This window comes from Epinephelus lanceolatus, chromosome 16 (genome assembly GCF_041903045.1).
Source record: "Epinephelus lanceolatus isolate andai-2023 chromosome 16, ASM4190304v1, whole genome shotgun sequence".
In the NCBI taxonomy this organism is placed as follows: Eukaryota; Metazoa; Chordata; class Actinopteri; order Perciformes; family Serranidae; genus Epinephelus; species Epinephelus lanceolatus.
In genome coordinates this window covers 5,998,022-6,017,369 of record NC_135749.1, presented here as the reverse complement: position 1 = coordinate 6,017,369, position 19,348 = coordinate 5,998,022, and the positions used below count along the sequence as shown (strand labels likewise).

The window sequence follows — 19,348 nt, the reverse complement described above, 5'->3', positions numbered from 1 at the left end:
CTTAGACTTTGTAGCATCCATGTTGTTTCCACATTACAACTTAAACTTCATTAGCACACAAAAGTCGGAAAAATTACCATCTGAGGAGCACCTGAATGCCCCCACCACCTTGGCTGGCAGAGGTCTCGTCTTGAGTCTGATTTAATCGGTCCTCACTTGTCTATTCAGTGCACTCGGACATTCAACAGGTTGACCAAGCCTGGTCTCACTCCAAAGTCGTCGTAATCTGGTGCTTGTGCAGTGACTTATGGTGTCAGAAACCAATTAAAAAAGGCGTCCTTTGAAGTTGACATGATACGGGACCAGTTGCCATTATAGTTTAACGGCCCCCGGTGGTGTCAGAGGAAAGCGCAGCAAGACAAGGATGAAAGTTAAGGTGGCGAAGAGGGGTCATATCGGGAGGGTTGATGGTTGGGTCCAGCAATCCCAGACTTTCACCCAGAGGGAGCGGTGTTCACGTCCCGTAAGATTCTAAAGGCAATCCTGTTCTTTTTTCCGAAACCTAACTACTAACCTACTATTTTGAAAGAGACTGTATGTAAGCGTTACATTTCCTGTGAAACAGAAGCGTGTTTTGAAAGAAGACAATGCATGGAACAGGCAGAACTTGACATGGAGTCCCAGAACGTCAACAACCAACACACCCAGGGTACCTTGCAGGTCGTATGTGGAAGTGGAAACCAAACATCAATATGTGACGAGGTCAGAGTGAGAATGTGTTGAATGAATTTGCATTTTCTAGAATAGTGAAGGCATGACCCACCCCACATTCCCTTTGATTGGGTGGTACTCTTTGCTGTTGTTGGTTGTTGTTGGTTAGGTTGAGGGTAAGCCAGTCAGAGGCAGAGGGAGACAGAGTTTGGCGGGTCACACCTTTTTGACACTAAAAGAGTCATTCAAAAAGAATTGTTTGTTCGTTTTTGCCCATCACCTTTTTAAAACAAGCACGAATTTGCAATAACTGCATTGACATATTTGCATAAATCCCTGTTTCCTCTTTTAGTCAATTGGCATGAACGCAAACACACACTTTGACACACGCACACTCGCATTTGACGTCCACGCCACATTTCAGCCTCCTAGGGTAAAAACTGTGGCTACCAAAGGGAAATTATGTGGACCGACTGAGCAACCACCCAACAGAGTGAGCCATAGATCTGCTAGTCACACCTAAAAACTAAAAGAGTTCACTGTGACGTGATTTCATACAGTATAAAATCAATTCCTGGGATGTGTCAGAAGAGGGGGCTATCCCTGGGGTGCTGCGCTGCTGTTCTGAAGGGGAAAAGCCTCTCCAAAAACTCCACGAAACAAGGATGTCAACAGCCAGAGGGCCTCCCCAGTCAATAACCTGAGTCAGCTCATTTACAGAGAGCCGCATGAACACAACACATCTGGAAGCCGTTCAGAGATCCCACATAACTGCTGAGAAATGAGATCAAGTGGTGAGACGGTATTTATAATGTCATATTTACTACCACTAAACACTTATCTGACTGTGCATGTGGGCCTCAAGTTGTTAAAGTTACTGCTTGCCACGGCATTACGCTCAGAAAGCCAGTCATTAGTGCAATGAGCGGCAGATGAACCGCAATTAAGATGTCACGTGCAGTCGCATGTGTGCGCCCTGATAATGAGGCGAGTTTCGGAAAGCAGTACACCTACTGTATCTGGCACTCACTGTGCGTTCATGTTAGATTTACTGTGTCCCCAAACAACAGCAGAGAATGGGCTTGTTGTGATTATCAGAGGGGACATTTAATCTGATTTAATCCTACGACACAGACCAGCACAGTGTGCCTGCTATTTCTGGCCTTTGCTTTGTGAGTTCTGATAAAGAGAATGACCTAGCAACAGTCAACATGAACCTGAGTCCTCTTTGTCTGTGTTTACATGACAAACCATTTCACAGTAACAGTGGCATACAGGCAACATACGGTACACTGACTTTGTCATGCGTCAGTGACTGAGCTTTGCACTGCCGGTGACTTACGTCCAAGTGCTGGAGCGAGGAGCAGGGACAGTAGAGCCATACAGACAGGGGAGCACGCCGACATCGATGGACGCCACAGTTGTTTCCTGTTCAGGAATGATGGAGAAAATCAGTATTCAGCCATGCAGCTAATCCTTTTTGATAGTTTCTTTGTGTCGAAATCAATAAAACGCCTCAAGGATGACACAAAGCACTTTGCTGGCGTCCTCTGTGCTCTTCCTGTGCACATGAATACACAGAAAAAGTTTACACCAATTTGTGTCTGCTTTGCATTTCAGTGAAGATAAAACAGATTACTGTAAATGGTATATGACAGTAAATGTCGAGTGGAGGTGCAGCAATTTTCTTCTGAATTAAATAATAAAGATTACTTGTATTTGGAACACACAACTCTTTCTACAATATTTGTGATGCATTCAGGACAGATCCTTCATGGACTGATCAGTTAATTTGGGAGGATTTTTTTACCCTGCAATCAGTTTTAATGGCATGATTACATCATCTCAAATAGTTTACCATTAACTAAGGCTAAATACGACGGAGTATTAGGGCCATGCTGAAGAAAAAAAAAAAATCTGAGATTTCGAGAATAAACTCATAATATTATGAGAATAAAGTCGTCCCCGAGAAAAAGTCATGATATTACGAGAATAAAGTCGTAATATTACAAGAATAAAGTCGTAATATTACGAGAATAAAGTCGTCCCGATAAAAAGTCATGATATTACGAGAATAAAGTCATAATATTACAAGAATAAAGTCGTAATATTACGAAAATAAAGTCGTCCCGATAAAAAGTCATGATATTACGAGAATAAAGTCGTAATATTACAATAATAAAGTCGTAACATTACGAGAATAAAGTCGTAATATTACAAGAATAAAGTCGTAATATTACGAGAAAAGCTCCAAATGTGTTTGTCGAGGCAACACACCTGAGACAAAGAGCAGCTGCCACAAGCAGGTTCATCCTCTAACCCATTGTGTTTGTTGTTGGTTATTTCCTTAAAAACTACGACTTTATTCTCATAATATTATGACTTTTTCTCAGTTACGACTTTATTCTCTTTATTCTTTATTTATTTTATTTAAATTTAAATTTATTCTATTTTGAGAATAAAGTCGTAATATTACAACTTTATTCTCGAAATCTCAGAATTTTTTTTTCTTCAATGTGGCCCTAATACTCCGTCGTAGCTAAAATATTCAAACTGCTATACTATATTTTGTAATAATAACAATGAATGAAATGACTGCTTATATGTAAAAGGTTAAGACAGTTACCACCCAATTTTGTACCAGATGAGTTCGGATTGTTTTTTAAAAGATAAAAAAGACATAATAAATAATATTTTTATTATAGTTTTCATTATACAGAAGGATTAGCAGGCAACAAATAAGACGGTTGGCTAGATCATCATCAGTTGAAATCATCTTGACCTCTTGCCTTTCAATGGGTGACATCAATATTACTCAGCCAGATAGACTGTGGTCCATTGGCTCCGCCTATTCAGGTCTAACTTAACCAATCAGATCATTTCTGCCTTCAGAGCTGTCTTGACACCAAGTCAGACACAGATTGGTGTTTTCCCCATTTTTTACATGCTAAAAAAAGAGAAGAGAAAACAATAAAATGACACCTAGCAGGGAGTTGGGGAAATAGTGATATGGGTAGTTAAAGAGAAACCTTGCAGATTTTTATCCAGCTCTGTGTCGTCACAGCGTGGGCAGTGTTTGCAGGCAAATACATTGGACCTCCTCCGGCAAATTTGTGGGGTGCTCTGGGCACTCACAGCACCCAGAGAGCCCAACAGCTTTAATTTGCACACACTGCCAACAGTGCGATGACGGAGCTGGTTAAAAATCTCAAATTTAGTCAGTGACACAGGGGAAGCATGTTAACAAGACACAACACATGGATGAGTCAGAGGGGCATTGAAACCTAAAATCCTGTCTTTAAGTAGAGGGATGAAGGGGGTAGAGTTCCTCAATGTTTTTAAAAAATTTTTGGGGCAAAAATGGTTTTCAAAGCCACTGATGATCTCAAGCTGTGTTGTTTTACAGGGCACTCATCTATAAGAAGCCTCTTTGTGCTAGCACCTAACTTCGAGTGTGCCACAGTAGGCTGGCAGCCAGTCATCACACCTTGTCGTCTGGCAGCCCGCTGTTAGCGCAGTTAGCTGCCAGCCACCAGCTCAGCCACCTCCATGTTGAGAGCCGTGTGCAGACAACATCCACTATACAAAGCAGATGATAAATGACAGCAACAGCCAGCAGCTGCATCAGCAGTACATGTATCTAAGCAGTGGTACCATTTATCCACACTTTGAGTGGCATCTTTTGTGTCCTGAGTTGTGACAGCTCTCTGCAACAATCCTAAACCCAACATCAACATGACTAATCACAGCAGTGCAGACTCTTGTCCAAAGGCAACGGGTGTTACTCATCAATCTGAGATATGAATGAGGTGGAGGTGGTGTTACTGAGGGTGTAACCCATCTCCAGCGTGTGAACTCTCTTGCAAATGTGTACATTTGCTTGGCGAGTGTGTTCATGTGTTTGTGTGTGAGTGTGCTGTCAGAGAAATGACTAATGGCTAAGTCAGCAAGGTCTCTTTAGAGGAAGTGTTGGGCTCTAACATTTTGCCCTTCACGTTAAAGGAGCATCTTCAGAGGACCGGGGGGATTGGTAGTCTGCCTTTCATACCGATCCTCCTGCAGTCTAGACTGGTACAGCTGTACGTCACTGATGAGATGTGACAAGGAGGAAGTGTATGTTTAACCCTTGAGATATAACCTTATAGATTTTGAGAAATGGTTTCACAGTTTGGGAAATACTTTTGTTGACTTTCCTGACAAGATTTAGAGGAAAAGTTCTACCACTCTCATATGTGTCCAGTAAATATAAAATGACAGCCAAGAGACAGTTAGCTTAGCAGAGGTATAAAATATCCAATTGTGAAGCCACAAATTCTATTTTTTTTTAACCCCTACAAAAACATTAGTTGCTGTAAAGTTTAGTTGATTCAAAACACACATTAAACTCACATTAAACATGGCTCAATAGAGACAGTTTCAAACACAAGTACACAAATCAGCTTCACTATAACTTGCAGCATTCACAGACAAACACTTGTCTTTATCTGGACACGTTTTCCAAACATATACAACATGCTTACATAATTAGCACAAGCCTATGGCATTTTACATTGTATAAATTAGCCTAGCGGCTAACAAACTTTTCCTCTACTCATATGAAGCCAGGGACAACAGCAACATTTAACAAAGGTAACGTCACAAAATTCGGCTCCATTACAACTCACAAGGTTCACTGACAAAACAACTGTCTTATACTAAACACGTTTTCCAAACAAATACAACATGCTAACGTTATTAGCACAAGTCTATGGCGTTTCACATTGTATAAATTAGCCTAGCAGCTAGCGGAGATTTCCTCTGCTCATATGAAGCCAGGATAAATCACACACAAGACTTCAAATGCTATTTTTGTGGAGGCTTTATTGTCTTCACAATTTATTGTTTCTTATCTGTGAAATTAAAGTATAAAAGCTTTGTTTCCACTGAGGGAAATGGTTTCAGCTTACAAAAATAGACAGGAGGTCACTGCAACATGTAGGTACATTTTTGGAGGTGCATGTCAGGCTACGGCATACGCTGGAGGTACTGCATTGATTCCACGCAGAAGTATAAATGCCGCATTAGCCACCCTCCATGTTGAAAACCATGTCCAGACAGCTCATACACTTTGTTTTTACAGAGCCCTCAAATGCACATGCACATTTTTCTGGAGCCACAGAGCGCATAGAGCTGAGCTTAGCCTACATACCATTTATATGGTTTTGGATGATCAAGATGAAACAGTGTGTGAGGATTAATGAGCTGTAGAGGTACTGGTGGGCATTTTTCTCCCCCAGCTAGCTGTAACTAGCGTCCTCCCTGCTTCCTCTCTACTAAGCTCAGTTCACCCAACTGTCTCCTGGGGCCGGTTTCAGATATTTTAGACTCGTCTGTAGTTTGAGGGCCAGTCTGAATTTTGCTCTTATAGTCTCAGGGAAGCCAGACAGTTTTGCACCAAAGCAGACTGACTTATTTTAAGCCTAACTCTGAATATTACAACCAGTAACACCTGCTGACCAGTGGAAGAAGAAAACATGGCTCAGGCACTGTGGTTTTCTTACAGTGTTGTGCAGAATGAGAAAGAGAGAGAGCTTTAGAGAGCGCAGACACCTTTAGGAGCTACACAGACGCGAGGACATCGTCAGTAGTTTTTCTTTGAACTCCTGAGCCTGACAGAAGAGCGCAGTGAGCCCTGCCACATTAAGAAGCCACAGCCTCTCAGCTCTGCCACAGGGCTGCACTGCATTGAGATTTTATGCTAATGCAGGTTTCTTTTTGTATTGTTATACTCTGCGGTGAATTTTAAAATGACCTTGTAACTGCTGGATTCTTCCAGAAGGTAAAACATTTTCTGCTGGATTTTTTTCACACAGTTTCAGCTATGTTTGTAGTTTGAAAATGTCTTGGTAAATTAGTCCTAAGTTAATCAAAAGCCTGTATGACTGTGTTTGATCCAAGTGAGAGTCAAAGTCTGTCTTTGTGAAAGCAGCAGCTGGCCGTTACTTCATATTTAACAGACAGACTTAAAGTACTATCAGTCTTCTCTATCTTAAAGACATTTTTGTCAAGTTATTTCTTTTAACACATCTAAACAAGTCTGTTTTCTGTGTCACTTTTCTTCACGGATCTCTAATTGTACAATAAACTTCTGATTTCTCACAATATTCAGTCGCACACTTGTTGCTCTGTGTATAACATCTGCAAATGAAAGAATGGAAAGACAATCAACAAAGGCCTTGCTTGCTCCTTTGGTGCAAAATGAATTCTTTCAGGTGGCATCTGTCTGCACATTTAGGTTAATAAAACAACAACCTTGCAAAGCAATTGCAGCTTGAATGTTTTTTTGCTTAAATAGATCCTCAGGGATAAGTTTTTACTGGAGGTAATGACATGAAAGCCATTTAAAGATTGAAGGATTAAGAGAGTTGGCAGCTGTCTTAATGCAGGCTTTAAGCTGCGCGCTTACATATTTCCTTGCCTCCATAGTAACATGAAATGCTGTCAAACATGGGCCCACATCAAATTTGCTGTAATTATAAATGTGTGCGTTCTGCTTCCTGCAGGATTAAAGGCCCTGTTTTAAAGTTAGAGACATTTGATGCTGCCACAGTTCAAAAGTGAAGAAGATACTTCCTAAGACAAAAAATTCCCCAGATATATTCCAGTAAATATCCCGTCACAAAATCAATCAGTCAAGTCAATTAGGTAATTACATGTCATCTACTTTAATTCCTGACATTCATCAACATTTGATGGGACTTTCCCTTCTCTGCCACCCATGCTGTGATGTCCCTTAGGTGCTCGGGGAGTGCTGAGAGTGAGCCAACACTCCTGGCACGATTTCTCCTCTCTCATTTGTCTTAATTACCCCAAAATGGATCGCTGTTGAGCATGAAGCGATCAGCTGTACAATTTGGTCATATTAAAGTTGACTGTTGCAGAAAATGTGCAAACAAAGACTTTGAGCGATAGATGTGTGAGAATGTTCTTACACATGACGATGCTGTAGGCGGTAATGAAATGTAAATTCATTCAGGCTGTTTCCCAACAGAGTGAATGGAAACACTGGCAGGCTAAAGACCCTTTTACTTCCTGTCCTGCAGTGGAGCTTTACAGGCTGCATGTGAGTGTGTGGGCCAGATTAAAAGGCAAAAGGCCATCTTCTCTAATCTACGCTAAGCTACAGATCTTATTGCACCCGGGCTGCACAGACGAAAATGTAGATGTTTCCTTTCTCTAAATGAAGATTAAAGATTATCAGTGAATGTCCAGTCTGACATGGGCCGACATTATTAAGGAAATGACATGAAAAGCTGAAAGACAAAAGGCTGCTGATGAAGAGCCCTGACAGAAATCCTACATGAGATATTTTACCTCTTCAAACCAGAGCTGTGGAAGGCCATGGTTTCACTCCACTCCTTGACGGGAGACAGTCAGGCTCAGCAACGAGGAGCAGTGGTGAGATGCAGGAGCAGAAGGAACCACGGACATGAAATTCCCCCCTGAAGTCAGTCCTACCTGCACATGTTGAGGACTGACAGAGAGAAGTAGCGCAGGGGATGCTCAAGCATTTTCTGAGGACACATAAAAATTTGTTCAATGTGTTCCTATTGGCCAGGAGTTCTTCAGGAGGTGGTGGCTACATTTTATTACCAACACTTAAAAAGATGCAGAAGCCCACGGGCCTCCATGTGTAACCCCCCCTTCTGCTTCTTCTCTTTATGGTGCCTCCTAATGACACGTATGCCTGTATGTAATTCTCTTAATAATTATCGTCAGGATAGGGAAGAAGCAGCCAGAGAGTGATGAAATGTGGATTTTAGAATCACGTGTACTCATCAGTGTGGGTGAAGAATGCCTGTTAGCTCCGAGTGTTGACATGATGAAAGCCTTGTTATTACCAGAGGAGCCTCAGGCAGACACGCTGTTTGTATCCTGTGTGTTATGTAATTGATTCTATGATGTTTGATCTAGTGGTGCTCCCAAGGGGGGCCGTGGGGGACCATGGCCACCCTGATACAATTACTGCCACAACCCGGTGGAAATTATTTGGCCAACATCACGATTTTTAAGAGACGGTGGCACGCTCACTATTTAAGCTAGGAAGTATTATCACTACATGTTCTCATCCCAACTCGTCAAACACAGTCACTTTGTCAGTGGACCTACACGTCAAAATATTTAGTCTCTAGGTATCCTCCTGCATCAGGTTTAGACGTTCAGGGAGGGCGTGTCAATTGACGCTTGTTACATGCATTGTGTCTTTTCAAAATAAAGGAAATGTACAGTTACTACTCATTTAGTCTCTATATACAGACTCCACATTCAGTGACTGTAGAGTCTGTAGGCAAACCCCCGAGATCTTTCCTCCGGAAGAAGAGCGGAAGAGCCCTGGTTTCCGGTTGTAGGCTGTTTGTAGTCTGCGTTATATTGACCAATCATGTTTGAGCCGGCTGCAGTTGTTGCCAGGTTAAACGATCCGTGCGGTGAACTAACGAGGCGGAACATAACTGGCATCACTGCAAACTCTGAATCCATCACAATGGTTCAGCTTATTTACTTATATATAAACGGATGTCGGAAACAGAAATTCGCCTCGGGGGTCTGCCCCCAGAGGCTGTATCGCCGTCTGCCGGAAGTCAGGCGCTGAATACAGCTGATGGGTTCCAAGAATGCTACTCATTACATGCACACGTCTTTTTTCAAAATTAACTTGCTTGCTTGTAGTTGTCCATTGAGGCCGATGATGGCGTCCACTTCTGTATTAACGGTGGGTTTTTTGGTGGCTGTATAGTCCTATCCTGGATCCACAGGTCCTGCATCAGGTGGGGCAAGTGTATGTAGTAGTGGTGTTACTAGCAATCACTGGTGTGTTGTTTCTCCTGTGTCTTCTTTGCCGCCTCCTGGCTGTCCTCTCCTCCTCAAGTACTTGGGTCCTGTCTAAGCACAGCTGCCACCAGGTGTTCTGGTCAGCAACCATGCTCTCCAAAACCCCAGGCTTGATGTTGCACTTCTTAAGTGCTGTTTTCAGCTAGTCTTTATCCTGCTTCTTCTGCCCTCCCGCAGAGCGTTGGCCTTGGTGTAGCTGGCCATATAGCACTCTGCGCAGCAGCCAGTTGTGGGGCATCCTTAGAACATGCCCCAGCCACTGTAGCTGGTGATGGGTGATGGTGGCCTCAATGCTTTTGCAGCCTGTTCCCCTGAGGATCTCAGTGTGAGGCACTCTGTCACACCAGGTGACCCCCAAGATGTGCTGAAGGCAGCGGATGTGAAACTGTTCCAGGGACTTCACATGGCGACTGTAGGTGACCCAGGCTTCACAGCTGTAGAGAAGGGTAGTGATACAAACAGCTAGTTTGTTATTAATATAACTCCACTGACTTATGGTTTCACACAGGAAATAAACAGCTGGCTTTCGAGTGAGTTTGGAGTGTTTTTTGATCCATCCACTTCTTCACCCTAAATGGACTTTCTCACACTTTATACTATGATAGATGCTGGCGGCGTCACAAACTGCTGCCACCTGGTGTGTGTCATACTGCTGCAAACACTGCCTCTGTGCTGGTGTCTGATGCTGAGGTCCACTGACAAAGCAAAGGTATTTGACACGGGGAGTGAAAACGGGCTGGGTATCTATGAAACTACGCGACCTAAAGCATGTTTTGGTACCAACCATGTTGGGAAGTAGTTTGTCAGGAAGGGACTAAATTACAATCCAAAGTTAGGCTAAATTTTGGCGGGAACAACTGGTATGGTCATGACTGTTGTACCAAATAAACTGTCCACAACAATGGGAGCAGCAGCCAGCCAGAATAATATCAGTGACTTGGCACAGCTGATGCTTTTAGATTTTAAAAATTTAAAATATGAGAGTTGAGTAAAGCCTTGGTTTTCCACTATTGCCATGCATTTTTATTTTATTTTTTCACAGGGTCTGGTTAGTGCAAAGGGGATTCTTTGGCCAAATTTTAAATGTGACATGTAGAACAAAGTGATTTTGATGAAAGTTAGTCAGAAAATTGAAAATTCAACAATAATTTCTGGTTTTTTTTCAGTTTCTGGCTGTGATAAATGATGTGATTTTGCAATTTAGAAAGAAAAAATGCCTTTAAATCCTGCAGGTTTTAGGGCTTAGAGGGTATTTAGAATAAATACAAAATATTTTATTTATTTATTTATTTATTCAACCTTTATTTAACCAGCGAAACCTCTTGGGATTAAAAATCTCCTTTTCAAGAGTGTCCATTTAAAGTTGCGTGTCTAACCCCCAAAGCCAAAATGATAAAAAACACAAGTCCCTCCCCAGTGCTTAAAAAACTATTTGACATGCCTCCCCTGTTTTGCACCACCCCTCCCCCCTCATAAATAACAAACATTCCTTTATGGCTTATGGCTTTGGTTTTGCGCCACCCCAGGTTTTCAGTGGCCCCATTTGGCCACCCCTATGAAAGCAGCGCCACTGGTTTAATCTGTGACTCTAGCTGCACCTTTGAAAGATCTGAAAGCCTAAAACAAGCTGCGACAGCCTGGTATCTTGCAGCTATATCACATTAAACCAAATCAGAAAACACACAGTGACATTCTTCACCGTTACGACTTTGTACAGACAATGTGACATTTCATACAGGTACGATTGTCTCATCCGAAAAAGATTTGTCAGCTCCTGTGGTACACAGCTATATCAGTGCGACAGGAAGCACTTTGCCTGTGGGTGCAGAGCTCTCTGAAGAAAATGTCGTTTGTGTTTTAAAAGCATGAGTGTGCTATGAATTTTGGCAACACCTGTTTTAAAGGAAAGGCAATTGTGATGTGAAACATGATAACCACTGCTGTCCAGGAGCATAATGACCGCTTTAACTTGGACATATTTTTATGAGGGTGCATGCCACAGTGTAAGACTCGAGTATTTCTCCAATATTATTCCTAAAACTGTTTAGCTGTGTGTGTGTATCTTGGATTATTGGTTTATTGATCCTGGCAGGTGCTCTCCCTGCTATGTGATATAATATTAGGGATCAATAATCTCACAGTCATCTGATACTCTGCAATTTACTCCAAGCAGTAATACAAAGGTCAAGGATAAAATGTTTGTTACTGTATCATGTTGCATGAATTGATTGTTTCTGTAGCTACACCACAATGGTTGTGTGAGGAAGCTGTAGGGGAAACATGATACAGTGACTGGGCCTCCTCAGAGATCTGGCAGAGAGATCATGTGTCCAGCCTGGATAATTGAGAGCTCATGCTCTCAACAAGAGAGCAGGCACAGACGGTGCAGACAGAGGGAAAGAGAAAACAGTTAGTGATTATTCATCCACGCGGCAGGCCCCATGACTAGTGCTCTTGTGACCTGCAGTCACATACGCCAAGGTCCTCCACTCAGTGCAGCGTGATGCTGCTGTGGAAATGTTAAAAAAGGAGTGTTGTGGTCTCACAGCTACAATATCAAACTGTAGGCCACGTGGAGGTGACACCTCTGCATCCTGGGTTTGGGATGCAGTAAAAGCTCTGCTGTGTCCAGTGTGGTGGGTGAAGATTTATTTAAGGAGAGGTTGTAACTTAAAGTTTGCCTCTAAAATGATCCATTAATCTCATGTAACAAACAAAATGCAGTGTCTTTAGCTTCTTTCTGCTACAACTGTGTGCTCTAGCTTTCACAGATTTGCTCCAGTCAATCTCATCAGGCAGCTGGCTGACATGGGAGGGTCGTTGCCTGGATGGAGCTCACCTGGGCCTCCCAGGCTACGTATATAATAGTGCGTTCCAGGCAACCCGTAACTCGTGTTTTCACAACCTGTAACCTGTGAAAGTGCACTGGAACGGCAGTCAAACCCGTAACTTCCCACCCGTGAACTCGTACCAGATCGATGTACTCCCAGTTACGCTTTCTGACGTCACACAGCCCTCTTAACCAATTACCTTACTCCTCTAAACAACAATGGCAGCCCTATGGATGCGGTGTTGATGCAGGTGATACACGGTGAGAAATAGACATAAAATAACCCTAATGTTAACGCATTATTGGCAGCCGCTCTAACAGCTGGTTTCCAGTGCAAGAATAAATCAATACAAAATACGTTTCGAAACACACAGATAACGTAAAATAAAAAGTATAATAGCATCTGTGACCTTATGCGCCGTTTCTCCTCCTCCGTTTCACTCAAATGAGCAAGGAGCAGGCACCTTTGGCGATAGAAATAATGGGGAAGCACAAACAAACAAACGGTTCGCCATGTTCAACGTTAAACAGGAAGTAACTGGCAGTTTGCCGTAACTTTCCTGGAACGCACCATTAGCTGCCTCATGTGCTCACTTGCTCTCTCCCTTCCTACAGCAACCAAACAGAGAAAGTATATTCATGACGTCCTCCACTCTTTACTAATGAGAGCCAGTGATGCAGCACCAAGGGTTTGTTGCTTCTTCAGTCCATTGCCAGATCAACACACTTGGTACATTCCTTTTTGAGCCACGCCATGAACAAGGCTGGTAACACTTCAGCCTCCAGGAAGCCAGCTCTGCCTTTTGTCAGTGGCGCCACACGTGGACCCTTACCTGCACAGACAGCACACGACCAGAACGATGGTTTCACTAATTAAACAATATTCACACAGACCTCACATTCACACCATATCTGCAGAGCGATCACAACCACAATGAGAGACAGCAGCGTTTGCAGCACAAGCTTCAATAACTTCAGTGTGAGGAGGCACACTCACACACACCTGCCTTCAATCACACCCAAACTCACAGCAACTGGCAAGTCAGTCTTGCACTAAATGATACCGGTCTACCTGTTGCACTTGTTGAACATGGTGAGTTTAGCCCTGGTATTATAAATAGCTAAATCTCTGCAAAAGAAAAGCTTGATCATTGTTGTTGTTCTTTCACGCACAGCACTTAAACAAAGTGTGGAGATGGATCCGTCTAGATTCATGGGGTGACAGGAATTTTTTAATTAGTAACACAGGAAATGTGTTACCGTCTGAAATTCCTGGCCAGTAACAGCTTTATACCTACAGTCTACATCCTGTGAGACGGACTATTAAAGGATAACTTCGGTATTTTTCAACCTGGGCCCTATTTCCCCATGTGTATGTGTGCGTATGATTCATGGGTACAACTCGCTTTAAAATTGGTTCAGTATTGAGGGAGGCGGATGCAGCCGGGAGCCACGAGGTAGATATGGGGGCAAATGCGTCTTGTATAAGTTTGCGCATTAAAAGTGCTTTTTTTCTGCCACTGACCGGTTCAGATCACCAGTGCTATCTCTGTAAATAGCATACTAAGCGTTTCGAACATTGTTTATATAACATTACCTCCACTGTGTCTGTAGCTCTCTCTATTCGTGGGACAGCCGTTTTCTTGAGGAAGAGGTGTTTCGGGATTGGATGTCTTCTCTTCTTCGGCTGGCAGTAGTCATCTTGGGAGAAGTGAGCACTGCATCCATTTGTAGCACAACTAGCCACAACTTCAGCATCTCGTCGTCCGACAAAGGCAGCCTATGAAAGCTGTACAGGGTGTTGCGCGACATCCTGTTCTTACATTTGGATAAGCACAAACACGAACCATTGTTTTCAATCGATGCAGTAAAACTCTCAGCTGTACTCCGGGACAACCAGCGGCACTCTGAGCGGCGCTCAGCATGGCTCCTCTGTTTTCTTCCGGCAACAAGCAAAGCTCTCGCGAGATGACGTCACAGCCGGGAGGAGGTGAAGGGTCAGGGAAACGCTTATTTGCACAAAGTTTGCACATGAAAATGCTAATTAAACCACATTTCAGTTTGCTTCAAACCAAAAAACAGCGTATCCACCTCGGATATATTTCAACTTTTCTAATGTCCAAGTATTTCACTCAGGTTTTGTACGCACAACTTAAAAAATGCACACAAAGACAGGTGGATGCAAACACACACATAAACTGGAGGAATGAACAACTTTCCTCCAAAAGATATTACCACATCCAGATGGTGGTGGAGAACGCTCTCTAACATCTTTCCCCAAAACCTCTCATAGGTGTGAACTGAGCTGATGGGTTTAAGCAACAAAAGCACCTGTTTGGGTTAGGCAAAAAAAACAGGATTTGGCTTTCCGATCTTAGGGGAAACAAACAAATGTTACAATTATCTTTCACTGAAATAGCGTCAGCAATATCGGTCTCACTCTGAAGTCGTTGAAATCCAGTGCTTGGGCAGTGACTTGCGGCGTCGGGGTAAATGCGGCAGGACAAGGATGAAAGTTAAGGTGGCAAAAGTTTGAGTGGGGTGGGCAGGAGGGGTGGTGGATGGGTCCAACACCGACTTTCACCCAAGAGAGCGCTGTTTGCGTCCCATAAGATTATAAAGCCTAATCCTGTTCTTTTTTCCTAAACCCAACCTGTTGTTTGCAGTGTCGTACCCACGTAGTGCGTTAATTTTGAAAGAGACAGTATGTAAACGTTAAATTTCCTGTGAAAACGCAAGTGTATCTTGAACGAAGACAATGCATGTCACAGGAAGAACTTGACACAGCATCCCAGAACATCAACAACCAACGACCCTTCGTATGTGGACGTGCAAAGTCCATGAGCAAAAGTCGATATGTGACAAGGTCGGAGTGAGAATGTGTTGCATCAGCCACACTTACACCTGCACTCTGTGACTCTGGAGTTACGCCATGGTTACCTAATTAGTGTTGTTCCCATGGTAGTGTCTTGATTGATTCACTTTTGGAGCCAGCCTCAAGTGGCCATTCAGAGAACTGCAGTTTTTGGCACTTTGCACTGGCTTCATTTTTCAGTCCCAGAGTATGCCACTCTGTTTATCTCTGGTGACTGACTCACATCATTTTCATACTCAGTAAAACCATTCAGGGGCCTGTTGTGCACTGTATGAAAGCATCTGTGTTTCATCACATTTCTTCAGGCGTTTCTGTCTGTGATCACCCCCTCTCTGCATTACATCACCAGCGATCACGTCTGTGCCAAATGAAATTAAAAGCAAAGTGCAGCTAATAGGTTACAACCACATCAATCACTGTTATCATCTGTGGCCTTACTTTTATAGACCAGGAATAATCATCTGAGATTGATATAAGACTGTGTTAAAATTAGTGTCCTTGCTGTGTAACCTCTGAAATTTCTGCCAGTTTCCCCCCGACTCCTGCCATCCTCCACCCCCCCTCAGACTGTATGGTCATCTGGGCTCTGGCAACCGTCAGAGAAAAAAGAAAAAAAAAATCGATAGCGCTTCTCTCTTAATCAAGAGTGCTTGGAGCTTATGGCAGAAAGCCACGAGAGAAAAGCAGCGATTGACTTTGGGTTTTTAAGGAGGAAGGTGAATCTGGGAACAGAGGAGGGAAACAGTCATCCTGCATGGTTTCACTCGGTGCATCAGAGGCACAGAACACCCAGAGAGACCAATAGAGAAAACTCATTTCCTACTGGTAACTGTTAAATACACAGTTACCAATGCCAACAGCTTATGGGCCATGGACATTTTTATTCACTTGTAGTTACATAATCCTCCCCTCCCCCTTATCTGACAAGTGATTAGTCTGTGAGGAGTTGTTTAACCAGGACAGATGGCATTTTAATTGCAGTACCTGACTGCCAGGAACAAACAACACAGTGCTGGTTAGTGGTTGTCTCGCCATTGTTCCTTCGCTCATATGCTGATTCGCCAAGAACAGAATCTACATGAGCTATGTTTCACTCCCTGAGAACTTTAATAGGGTGAAGCAAAAATAAAATGTTGTTTTATTAAGTACAGTTTCCGTCAAGCTCCTGACTTAATGCTGTGTTTGTGTACATGCATGTTTAATGTTCAGTTCTCACAGCCATGCTCTCTTGCCCTGTTATTCACTTATTTCAGAGCTCTTTGTTTCATATTTACCTGACATATTGGTGAAAAAATGCATGTTTGACTTGATCCTTGATGACCAAAAATCAATATTTACCATAGGCAATATTACCACAGAGTTTACTGCACTTTGAACACAGCCTCATTAACCTGCCAGTGGGCACCAGATTTGCAGTGTGGTAATTTGTTTAAACACATTAATTTATGAATATCCAACAAACAAAAACAGAACTGGGATTGGGAGCTGTCTTAAAACAAGACAGAGAATAAAGATTAAGCAGGCACTACATTAAAGAAAGTTGTATTACTTCATATTTTTACATTTATAATGTCTGACTTTGCAGTTCCCCTCAGCTTAACAGTGTCTAAGCGTCTTTCAGCTGCTTGTATTGTCTTTACGTCCCACAACTTTACCATTTTGTTTCAGTCTCACTGCTCTCATCAACCTTGTTTCTAGCAGCAACTTTTTTTTAGCAAAAACACTCAGCTGAACCCACTGTGCATCTGCCCCGCACCAAAATACAAACTTAGGGGGCGATCACCAGAGATGGGGACTCGAGTCATTGTGACTTGGACTCGAGTCGACTCGAGACGCTGTTTTGATGACTTGTGACTTGACTTGACAAAAAATAAAAGACTTGAGACTTGACTTGGAAGTTAAAGACTCTGGACTTGACTTGACTTGAGACACGATGACTTGAATGACTTGAGTGTTATTCACATCATGTTTTTGGCTGGAATATACAATTAATAAATTAATTTAAAAAATAATGTTGATTACCCGGTAGGAGCGCAGGCTGAGAATGGTGTTGTCATGATTGGATCACTACCCTGTCAATCAGTCATGCCCTCTCTACGTACCTTACGTGTTTATTGGAGAAACAGGCCCTCTTATATCAGATAGGCATCAACATGTCAGCGGGAGGGGTACCGAGAGTCATCGTCTTCGGCTTTCGGAATGACCATTATTACGGCAAAAGACGAAGAGCACAGTGCAAGACATGCGGCATAAACATCTTGGACAGTCAGGCGACAACTTCAAACTCTGTTCGTCATTTGAAGAGCCATTCTGCCCAGTAAGTGCTTGTCAATTAGCTAATATTATCTGGTTAGTCGGTAGTTCGCTAACGTTAGCTTGATACGATACGGGGGTGGGGTGCGGTGGGGGTTTGGTGGAACTTGTTTTTTAATTTATTTGCTAACATTAACCCCAGAAAACATGAGCGAACATTCGGTTCTTCACAAGACCAGCTGGATGTTTTATGAACGAGCAACACAGGGTCAAATGAGCTAAATGGGTGATTTTGGCTGCTGCCTTGGTTGTGTGTGTGTGTGTGTGTATGTGTGTGTGTGTGTGTGTGTGTATGCGCGTGCATGGGGGTCGTCCCTGCAAAGTAAACATTGCAGCGATGAAGTCAATGTTTACTGACAGTTACTTATATCTTGTCTTTTCACTTTATTAAGATCAGATTCTGCAGGTAAAATTACAATAATAAGGTGACTTGACTTGGACTTGACTTGACCTATTACAGGACTTGACTTGATTTGACTTGACTTGACATAACCTGTGACTTGACTTGACTTGCCCAAGAAAAAATGACTTGGGACTTACTTGAGACTTGAAGGTTAAGACTTGAGACTTACTTGAGACTTGCACATGTGTGACTTGGTCCCATCTCTGGCGATCACACTACAAGGAGCGCTAGAAAGGATACGCCAGTAAAACAATTGATTCCCTATGATACGGCGCGTCTGACTGGTTTTCAAGCATTTTTTATGACAAGCATCTTTCTGGCGTCTTTTTAGACGCGTGTTTGTAGATGCTGAAAGTTGAAATAATCTCAACTTTTGGGCGTCAGGTGCCAGTAGCACCAAAACTCCATCTTGTGTCCATTTTTAACGTTTTGATCGCCCGGTTGTGCACGCACCCCCGCTCATTGAAAGGGCATTTCAGGCATTTCAAGTGCCTTTGAAGCATCCGCGTTTCTAGCGCCACTTGTAGGTGTGATCGGCCCTTTAGCCACGAGCTGATGAACATCCAGATATTTCCCATAGTAGTTGGTAGAGACCAAAATAAAACTAAAAGAAGATTGAATATTGGCCTTACATTTGAGAAGTGTCTATTGGACGTGTAAATACAAAAGGTTTGCTACTTGTGCTAAAATGAATGTTACAAGGTGATAACATGTCTGCTGTGTTCACAGATGGCCCCAAATTGCCCAGAAAATCAGTAACTGTGGATTTAAGGTCCTGAAGGGTCACTTCGTTGGTATCGGGCTTGGGTGGTGCATATTACCCCCCAAACCAGCAGCATAGGCTTCCTTGTGGGGGGTCTGGGGTCCTCCCTCTGGGAATTTTGAGCATCAAACACTTAATTTTCTGCATCCTGGTGATTTTCTTATCATCACTTGTTTTCATCACTACATTGATTGATGTGTTGGGGGGACAAATTAACATGTTCTAAATACTGAGGGGCCAGTGTCCCCTGCATCCCCCCTAAAATCTATGTCTATGTGTCAGACAAAACTCTGGAGCTTTTGGGGTTCCTGGAACTCTCGGGCACCATTGCAGTCTCTCGCTTTAAGGCCATCTTGGTTTTAAAGTGTACTGGCATTGATTGGAGCCACTCTGGGATTATATTTGGAATTTAGATAATAACATTTATTGTATGTTACAGCTGTTTGTGTGTTCTCTACTGCTGTCCTGTTTCCCTCCACTGTAGATCTGCCCAGGTGTGCTGCATTAGCTAACGAGGTGCAGTGCACCTGGCATGGAGGAGGTGGTTGAGAGCTCCTGTGCCAGCAGCAGAGGAGGGAGGTCTCTGGTGTGGGGACTGCTGGTCCTGCTGCCTCTCAGTGTGGGATTTGTGTTGTCTTGTTTGCT

At 43.0% G+C, this 19,348-nt stretch overlaps 1 protein-coding gene across 3 annotated transcripts in view; it reads right to left on the bottom strand.

Moving 5' to 3' along the window:
* col9a1c (collagen, type IX, alpha 1c) overlaps positions 1-8,192 on the bottom strand; it is a 41,804-nt gene extending 33,612 nt beyond the window's left edge. For all 3 annotated transcript variants that reach the window (XM_033637663.2, XM_033637665.2, XM_033637664.2), the window contains exons 1-2: positions 8,005-8,192; positions 1,994-2,079 (exon numbers count right to left, since the gene is read on the bottom strand). In XM_033637663.2, coding sequence (XP_033493554.2) covers positions 1,994-2,079; positions 8,005-8,033 — 115 coding nt within the window. In that variant the 5' untranslated portion in view covers positions 8,034-8,192. The remainder of the gene's footprint in view (positions 1-1,993; positions 2,080-8,004) is intronic.
* Positions 8,193-19,348: the final 11,156 nt, after the last annotated feature.